Source organism: Oryzias melastigma, linkage group LG19, assembly GCF_002922805.2.
Source record: "Oryzias melastigma strain HK-1 linkage group LG19, ASM292280v2, whole genome shotgun sequence".
NCBI lineage: Eukaryota > Metazoa > Chordata > Actinopteri > Beloniformes > Adrianichthyidae > Oryzias > Oryzias melastigma.
The window spans coordinates 19421975-19432245 of NC_050530.1; the positions used below are offsets into that span (position 1 = coordinate 19421975).

General features: G+C 34.2%; 1 protein-coding gene across 3 annotated transcripts in view; it reads left to right on the forward strand.

Annotated features, from left to right (window-relative positions):
* The first annotated feature begins 809 nt into the window (after nt 1–809).
* The window catches only part of LOC112154544 (transmembrane protein 150A), a 32764-nt gene continuing 23302 nt past the window's right edge, over nt 810–10271 (forward strand). For 2 of the 3 annotated variants that reach the window (XM_024285564.2, XM_024285565.2), the window contains exons 1-3: nt 810–1074; nt 5125–5210; nt 8350–8397. In XM_024285564.2, coding sequence (XP_024141332.1) covers nt 5146–5210; nt 8350–8397 — 113 coding nt within the window. In that variant the 5' untranslated portion in view covers nt 810–1074; nt 5125–5145. The remainder of the gene's footprint in view (nt 1075–5124; nt 5211–8349; nt 8398–10271) is intronic. The other variant, XM_024285563.2, reaches the window with a different exon arrangement.

Here is a 10271-nt window from a genome sequence, read left to right on the forward strand (position 1 = left end):
GATAAAGGAGGACAGACGAGCATAAAGCATATTATCTATAGACTTAGTAAAAGTAAAGTTGACAAAAAGAAGCTTTAAAAAAGCAAATTTAAAGAAATGGCCACTAGATGTCACTGCTGCATCCAACCACGGGGCTGCTGCTGGAGCCTATCCCAACTGTTATAAGCTTGAAGGTGGGGTACACCCTTCATATAGTTTTTTAAATAGTTAAATATGTCAAAATACAGTTTATTTTACAAAGAAATATAAAAAAATATATCATTTGTTTGGGATTGCCTGATAATGTAGATAAAGTCTTTGAGAAACAATATGTAAAGAAGTCAGTAGAATAAGACATTCCTAAGATTTTAAATTTATATTCTAATATGTTGAATTAAAAATCAAACTGTATGTTGTTAATTGTTTTAGTAAGAAACAGAATTTAACACAAACATGATGCAGGAAACCATCTATAACCCATAATACCCCCACCACCGTGCCTTACAGGTTTGAGATTTTTTCACTTTTTCTATGAGTCATTCTAAAGAAAATTACGGTTGTTTTTATGTGAATATAATTTTATTTTTGCTCGCCTTAAGATCCTCCAAAAAATTATTGTTCATTTGAAAATTAATAAGAGCTTCTACATGGAGAATATTAACTGCCAGTAAAACTGAACACTTTTTAATGTAAAATATAAATAGAAGTTCATAAAAAAAACGTGTTTGTGAGAAAGTCGTGCTTAAAAAAAACACGATTTTCTTGAGTGTCTACTTTGATTTCCAAGAGTCTAAAACTTTCCCCATTGGATCTAAAGTCCTGGTTTTCCTGGTTTTCCTCACACATGGGAGAACATGAGAGCTGGGAGGAGCTGGAAGTTGCTCCCTTCATCCCTTCTCCGCTCTCCAGAGTGCATCTTTACGCGCGCAGGAGAGCGTGGAGCTAGAGCGCGTGGGCTCCTGATCCCGGTGGGATGAGAATTGTTATTCCACTCTGACGATGACACCCGGAGCTCCACGTCGCGGGGAGAGCCGTCCTGCAGCGTGAAGGAGCGGAGAGGACACGCCGAGCCCGCCGAGGCGCTGAGAGGACCAGGTGAGGCGAGAGATGCGCGGAGGAGGAAAACATCCGAAGAACGACACAGATTTAAAACTGAAATGTAAATCATTTGTATACCTCAATAGACCATCACAAACTGAATAAAGGTCAGGTTTGACCAAACTTCTCAAATGATGTCTGCAAACAAAGAAAAAATAACTTTAACTCTTCTATTTATTGTTCTATTCTGTTTTCATCATTTAATCATTTGAAATAACGCACTAAAAGTAGAAAAAAGACAAATTAACAACAAAAATAACAAGTGACTGAGTGATTAAAAACATTCTAGGCTAAATTAAACATGTAATTAATCCTTTTATTACAATAATTTGATTTATTGGTTTAAATAAATAATAAATTGGTTGATCTAAATCAAACCCATTTCAGAAAATAAAATTATACATGAATTAGAAAAAAAGGAAAAATAAACAAGTTAATAGAGGATAAAACAATCTATTTGACTATGTAATGATTTATAATCATAAAAATATAATGAAAAAAAACAATAATTTTTGTTAGAAAAAATTCAATTAACCTAAATGTGTTTGGGTGAAATGTAAATTAAACTTAACGTTGTTTATCATAATAAATGGATTTTATAAAATAATTAATAATGCATTTTAGCTCTAATTTTAAAAGTACATAAAAAATAAAAATTGTCTTAGTTTGTTTCTTTCCATATTCTAAAATACATTATATTTAAATTGAATGAACATTTTATTAATTCCAATTCAGAATGCAGATCACAAATAACAACTTTTTTTGAATAAACTTAATATTCTTTTGTATTTCTTTCTGTAATTAAGCTGAAACAACAACTTTATCTTTGACTCCTTATAGAGACTTCCTGTTATCCTGTTAACTTGTTGTTTTAAAGTTCATTTCTAGGCGGATCGGTCCGTTTTTGTGGAGTTTGTGGACTCCTCAAGTCGCTGCAGACACTTTGTGTTCTCCCCTGAATCTCATGATCAACAGGCTGACGTGTCAATCACAGTGATTGATTCTTTACATTCTTATCTCCTATGTGGTTCTGAAGCATCAAGCGACTGATAAATACGACTTCTTTGTAATCTATTAAGGACCAAAAGTCTTGTTTGTTTGTTTTTTTGTTTGTTTGGTAAAGTCGGCTCATTCTGACTGAAACTAATAACATTAACTTTTTTAATGGTTAATTCAAATGTATTTGCATTAATTTTTAAACTATTACAAAACACTGAATATAAGAAGTGAAAAATGAACTATTATATTGATGTTATTTTATTACAATAGAGGCTTTTTAGTACAAAATGATGCAAAAAGTCACAGTATTTCACGTCCATTCATTTTTATTCAAGTTTTGTGCCAAAAACTGTAGATCTTCACAACTTATTTATTTTTAAAAATATGTTTTGATGTTGTACCAAAATGTGGTCTAAAAAACACTTTTTTTTGGTGTATTCTGCAAAACTATTGAATGTTTGTGCACAGTTTGGTTTATAGGCGTTGAACAAAAATGACCCAAAAAACAATTTCTAAAATCAAAATCTTGATGCAGAAACAGTTTTTTGCACTAAGAACAAAACTTACACTGTCAACTATTCCAGTTACAGACACAGTGTTTGATCAGCACAGAATTAATTACATTTATGTTGAAAATTAGATCAGATGTTGACAGTTTTTAGACAAAAACGTATTTATCTTTTTTCAAATACTACTTACTTAAGAGCAGTGTTTGATTTTTGTGGCTGCAAAGCATTTTCATACGTGCACAGATCAGTTCTACACATGCAGAACCTTCTTTCATTTTTATATAAGTTATGTAATAACTTTAAACAATGGTAACTGGAGCAGATCTGTTGAAGTCCCAGTCTGGCTCGGTTCAGTTGTGTGGACACACAGCCTAAAATGACTAAAAGTCCATTCTATAATATTGAGAATTTTTTTAAATCTTTTTTTGTTGCTTTAATATCCAAATGCTTTATGTCTGTTATGTTATAACACACGTCCAGATCACATTTCCATACTTTTATCTCTAGTTATTGGCTAACAAAAGGACTTTTTATGGTTTTACATTGATTGTATCTCGACTATCAGACAGCAAGTGTGAAATTATTCATTTCCTTTTTGACGTGTAGTTTAATCCTGATTAATTTAGGAATAATCTTTTGTTTTTGTGGAAAATTCTCCTCTGTTTACTCCTTTAGTGAAAGTTGCTGCTTTTTGGCCACAGCAGTAAAGCAGCATAGACTCAATATTTACTTCTGGAAAGCTTCAAGTGAATGTGACTCTAGTGTCTCTAGTGACCACACCTACTGACGTGGATAATAGTACACACTGCATCTGTGTGTGGGTTTCTAAGAGAATGACTTCAGATTTTGCCCACGAATGATTTAAATATTCTTTTGACCCTTTAATGCACAGGTCAAACTCAAGGCCCGGATCCAGCCCTCCAGATCATTTTATTTTAATGTTATGAATGGCCCAATGTTATCTTGTGCTCATTTCTAACTTGTATAATTTTGACAAAATGTATTTTTATGGAGAGTCAAATAATGAAAGTTATTTAAGGTTTAAGTTGATTTTATTCTGGAATAATATTCCTGCCTTTTTATTATTCATAGTTATGTTAAAAAGTTACGGTTTTAAAGTTTTAAAAATTGGCATTCTGCTAGCTTTTTTGACTATTTTGGCATTTACTAAGATCTTTAAGGCTATTTTAGAGCTTAGCTAATTTTCTGTTACACGCTAGCTGTTTTGGCTAATTTAGGATTTTGTCAGTTTTTTAGGCTATTTTGAAGTTAAGCTATTTTTCAGCTACATGCTAGCTGTTTTGGCTAACTTAAGTTGTTTTTGTTTTTTAGGCTAATTTGGCATTTAGCAAATATTTTAGCTGGCTGTCAGCTACGGTGTTTTCAGCTATCAGCTTCAGCGTTTCTAGCTATCAACTTCCACGTTTTCAGCTATTCACTTTAGCGCTTTTTGAGCTGTCAGCTTCAGCGTTTTTAGCTACCGTCTCCAGCGATTTTAGCGGTCAACTTATGCGTTTTTAACTATCACCTACAGCGTTTTCAGCTATCAACTTTAGCGTTTTCAGCTATCATCTTCAGTGTTTTTAGCTATCAACTTCCATCTTTTCAGCCATCCACTTCAGAGTTTTTAACCATCAGCTTCAGCATTTTTAGTTATTATTTTCAGCGTTTCAAGCTATCAACTTCCATCTTTTCAGCCATCCACTTTAGTGTTTTCAGCTATCAACTTTAGAGTATTTTACCATCAACCACCTATTTATCTATCTATCCATCCATCCATCCATCCATCCATCCATCCATCCATCCATCCATCCATCCATCCATCCACCCACCCAAGTTGACCTTGCTCATTTTGTTGCTCCTCCATGTTCATTCTACAAATGGTTCTTGCCCTGGCCTATTTATACATATTTACCAGCATTTACAATTATATAGGCAGCACCTGTGAGGAGTTAGAACTCACTGGTCGATTGGCTATTTGAGATGTGAAAAACTCTTCATTCATTAGTGAAGTATTCATTTGACCTCAGCATCAAAGATTGTCTTGAATCTAATAATTGTTTCAAGTATTTTTGTATTGTTCATAACATAATGTTCTGGACTAGATTATAAAAATGTACTAATAATTGTTAATGGGATGGCTCCCTGAATGAAGTTTTGCCGACATGTTTTGAATGGCACGGCTGATTGACTCAGAATTGTCTCATCAGTTTAAATCAACAGGATCTAAGCTATTGAAAAATGTGCAAAATGTTGGTTTATTGTGCTAACTTTAGGGAACTTGAAATCTGACAAAAGCAATGAGAAATGACATTCTGTTGTGAACAAGTACAAGTGTGTTTGGCCAAACAATCTTTGGATTATGGAAATTTCATTTTTGTTTCAGGAAATGAGCCAAACCTACGGAGAAAAACTTCTGAATCCCTTAAGAATGTGAAAACGCGACCGTGTGGGCCATGTTTCTCTGAACGGTTGCCGTGTTCCTGCTGTTTGGACCTTCAGCCGCTGAAGCTTCTCGTCTGCTCTGCTTTATTCGCAGTGAGGATCTGCTGCTCTGGTCATGTCCCTGTGGATGATCCTTCCCCTCAGCCTGCCTGTCTTCACCATCACAGGAATATGGGTTGTGTGAGTAAAGTCATCTGCTTTTTTGTCCAATCTGTGAAAAACTCTAAGACAAAAAGGGAGAAAAAAAATAATAAACTTCTAAATTTGTGAGTAAAATATTTACCCTTTTTAAAAATAAATTCAAAGAATTTAGAAAAATGTGTTTTTTAGGAATCTGCAACTCAACCTCCATGGGGTTCTCCTACAAACCCATTTAAAACTTTTAATTGCTTGTAGTTTTATTTCATTTTAAGCACATCAAAAACTCAGATGCATCACAGGAATATAGGTTGTGTAAGTTGAGCTTTTTCTATGTGCAGTTTTCCAGTTTCCTCCCTCGGTCCAAAAACTTCATACGTCAATTGTGGACTTTAATGTCCCCCTCAGGTGTGAGTGGTTGAACCAGCAAAACATCCAGGGTCTACCCTGGCCTTCCCCACTAGGATCTGGATAGGCTCCAGCAACATCATAACATTGAAGTGGGTTTGAAACAATGACCATGGATGGCTTTAAACATAATGAGCGCTGTTTTAAGTTTCTCTAGTTCCCCTAGTTTCAATTAACCCGACTTCAAAACTGAACGATTCCAATAACTTTTTTTCTAATAAGATATACAAAGATTGTTTGAGTCTAATAGATGTTGAAGGTAAATGCAAACACTTCCTATGAGACTGTCCAAAGTCTGGCTAAATGCAGAAAGTCGGGTCAGAACTGTATAATAGTACTGGACAGAGTGAGTGTGATGTCACCCAACTTGCTTCCAGTTCCAACCAAATGAAGTCGGTTTAGTCGCCATATTGGAACCAGACGTCTTCAGCTACTGTGATTTGTCCATGTCAGCCAAGTCAACATTTCTATGGCAACCACTCTCTCCAATCAGGAGTGAGCATGTTAGAAGGCCACACCCCTTCCTCTGAAAGCGGGCTGTGGGGAAGTTTATAGGACTTTGGCTTTTTGGAACCAGTAGGTACTTCCTGTTTGGAACACCAAAGGGGAGGAGTCACTCAGTCCAATTCTCATATACAGTCTATGTTTTTTCTGATTTTTGATTTTAATCTTCATTTTGTGCCAAAATTTACAAAAATTGACACGTGACTTATGGGATACCATCAAAGAAAAGTATTTTAACTCTTTGACCCCAGAATTGATTTCCAGCTCTGAAAAAATACATATGTATATACCGTATTTTCTGGACTATAAGCCGCTACTTTTTTCCTAGGTTTTGAACCATGCGGCTTATACAAAGGTGTGGCTGTTGTGTGGATTTTTCTTCCACTGTTAGGGGAGCTCTAACCGGAAATAGAATCAAAAACAAGAGACAAAAAATATATGTAAATCAGAATAGCCAATGCTACTTTTTCTTTAGCAGATAGAACACTCATGACAAATTACTAACTAATTCTTTTCAAATCCTCAATTCTTCATCATGGAAATCCCACAAAGAAGGTTGTGTGGTGCACATTTTAAGTAGAAGGCCATGGAGCTTGGTATCTAGGAAGGAAACCGCACTGCTCTACACAAGCATAGCATCAATTAATCTATGCTGAGACGCTGTAGACGGCAGGTACATACATGTACATTCACAATACAAAATTGTTCTCTACATGCAGTAAATATAACATTTCAACATAGATATCTGCGGCTTATAGCGCAGTGCGGCTTGTATTTCTTTTTTTTTCTTCTTTTTTTTAAATTGAGCAGGTGCGGCTTATATACAGGTGCGGCTTATAGTCCAGAAAATACGGTATTTGTTTTTGCTATCATGTATATGCTGAATGGTGATTTTGAAGCCAAAGTGGTTTGATGCGTATTTATGTCAACAGGTGTCCAGTATAATCAGTGGGCCAGAAGGAGTCTCCATTGTAAAAATGTATTTGCTATTGTGACCCTGAAGAAAAGACAGTGAATTAACAAGAAGAAAAGAGTGAAAATGTAACATTTATATCTTTATTTCTCTCAGAAATGACAAAATAAAAATGCTTTCAGGTGCATTACCTGAATCCTCAAAATTTTCTGCACACTTGTCAATAAATAAACAGTTTCAACCACAAGTCCCTCATAATCTTCAAATTCCTTCTTATGAAGTAGAAATGGAGGGACAAGCGGTGTAAAATAATCATCTGAAAGTTAAAGCGTGTTTCCACATCTTCATCTGTCTTAAATGCTGGTGCTGGTAAAACATGTCCTTTTTTGGAAGGACAGGAAAATTTCTTTTTTGTTTATTCGGTGTGAGTCTGGATTCAACCCCCCCACCCCTCCCCAACTGTCATCAAGTGAAGGCTTTTCATAAACTGTTTAGAAAAAAGACTTTCAGTAAGTTGTTTCAGGAGTATTTAATTAAAGTAATATTATAAATTATATTTGTGTTGACCACAGCAGCAAATCACTTTACCACATATTGCAAAAATATTTTTAAATCAATTTGTGGCAGTACTTCAACTCCTAAGCAAATCAGTGATTAAGTTGCTATTTTTAGATAATTAATTCCCAACACAAGGCGACGGGTTTTCTTAGAGTTAAACATTAGAAAGGAATGAATTGACAAAGCGCTGGTGCATGCTTTACATAAATGATCATTTATGCACTTTTTTCCTTCTTCCCCATTTCACTCTGCAAAGTGCTTTGATAGAAATGTGCAAAAACTGGCAGAAAGGTCACCGACTTCAGGAAATACATCAGTAATTATTTCGACCGTGTGGTTGGAAATTCTTCATGAGGATTAGTTTAACTTTGAATCACAAAATGATAGAAAAATATCAAAAATTATGCTGAAATGTGACAAAATAACTGAGCTGGTCATAAGACAGAAAGTCAGGATTTCTGCCCCTATTTCGTAAGTTATGATATCACACTGCATTTAAACTCTTAGCTGTCATTATATTGTTTCTCAATTAAGCCACTGAAACAGCAGATAATTCTAGCTTATAATAAGTAGTTGGAGATCTGATACTTTTAAAGCAGTAAACTTTATTTTTTAAAACCCTCTGACGCCTAATCTTATATTCAGCTATGAAAAAACATCTTTTTTCTCTTATGTTTTTGCTTTCAACTGGATCATAAATTAAATTAATTTTTAGAGTCAAAGTGGTTTGATGCATATTTACATCAATATTTGTTAAAATAAGTTGTTTTTATTGTTTATCTGACTGTTCTCTTGCAGATATGCTATGGCGCTCTACAACCAGCACGTCTGCCCCGTGCAAAACTGGTACGTTTGGTTTTCTAGACAGTAGCACAAATATAACAACAAGTTACACCACATTACTTTTATGGACATTTTTTTCTTTCAAGAGGTTTTCATGGAGAAAGTCTTTTGTTCCAAAATGAAGACACATTTTAGAAAAAGTCAGCAAATATATTAGTTTTTACATTCAAAAGAAGCAGATATTTTATTCAGAAGCAAATGGAGGCAAACGTTAAATTATTATTCCATCAAAACTGAAATTTACACCATCACTTTTACTGGGTAATTTTTACCCAATAAAATGTATAAAAAATGTATTAAAATATGACAACACATGATGATAAATTAGAGTAGTTTTCTTTGACTTTCAACTGTGGTTTATTTAAGAAAATAGAAAATAAAAACACCGGAAGATCCTAAAAATTACTGAAAAATTAGGAATTTGAGAAGAAGAAATTCCTGAAAAAAGAAAAATAATTACCTTGGCCTTTGGTGCACCCATTCCTGGGACATGTTAGACTTTACCCTGTGACACATGTTATATGAAAAACGCTATGACATTCAGAAAAATGCAACATATTTAAAATCCTGTGAATACTTTTGCTTTGATGAAAATTACCCGGTGATAGAAGCAGAGCTTTTCATCTGAGCGTCCTTTTGGTGAATTTGTCCCTGCTTGTTACTGTCAGCCACAAATACATTAACAATCATTGACGTGAACAGACTGGCAAAAAAGTACAATTGAATCACTGTTTTAGCATGACATTTTTATTTGACATAATCTTCAAAACTAAATAAGAACAATCTAAAGTTTATTTTTTCTATAATGTTAATATGTATAAGCCTAAAAACATGTATGAGAAATGGACGTTAAGGAACATTTTTTCGCAAATTAAACCTGATGACTCCGCCCTTCCTATGACATCACTATTTTTTAATTCTTTTTTTTTTTTTGGCAAAACAATTGATAAATCTTAATCTAACCTAGCGGTATAAGAAATTCTTCTTATTATCATTATTATTAAACCCTGTCAAGCCCACTACATCAAATAATTGACAGAAAATTCAATTCTTTTTTTAAAAACTAAGATGTTTTTAAAGCCTTTGGTGAAATCTACCAAAAAAATCTTTTCAATATCACTATTTTATGAGATATTACAGTAGATAGTATAAATTATGATACATTGGATGATTTGGTAAGTTTTTGCTCACCATAATGTCGGGTTAAGGTTAAAAATATAGACATGAGTGTTCAGGAAAAAAGCACCTTATCCACCTTATCTCCCCACTGTCAAAATTTGATCCACACATTTTTATCATGGTGTAACTGTATTCTAAAGAATTATTTTTTAATACATTTTGCATTCTTTCAAAACAGTAAGCGGTCATGAAAAAAATGAATAACAATCGATGAGTTATTCTCACCATAAAGTTTAGAAAATTAGCAAAAACTTTTTCCCTCCAAAAGCGTTTTTGAGACTTCATGGAGGCAGCCATCTTGAAATGAGAAGGAAAAGCTCTTCTACTGCCTCTAGTGGAATGATAATGAACTACAGGACGGAAACCATGGACTAAGTTATAAACAATGAGTTTTTTAGGAGAGATCTTGCTAATGAGATAGAAAGTCTCAGAAATGTGTTTATCAAATATGATGCAAGTGGTTACATAGGGTTAAACTTTACCCATGTATTGTAGCTCCACACTTTTCTATTATTTTCTACATTTTGTACGTTTGCTTTTAAGTTTTCTACAGCTTGTAACTCACTGGACTTAATTTGGTTAAATAAAAGAGTCTAACTTTATTAACATTAACAATCCATCCATCCATCTTCCTCCGCTTCATCCGGGACCGGGTCGCGGGGGCAGCAGTCTAAGCAAAGATGCCCAGACTTCCCTCT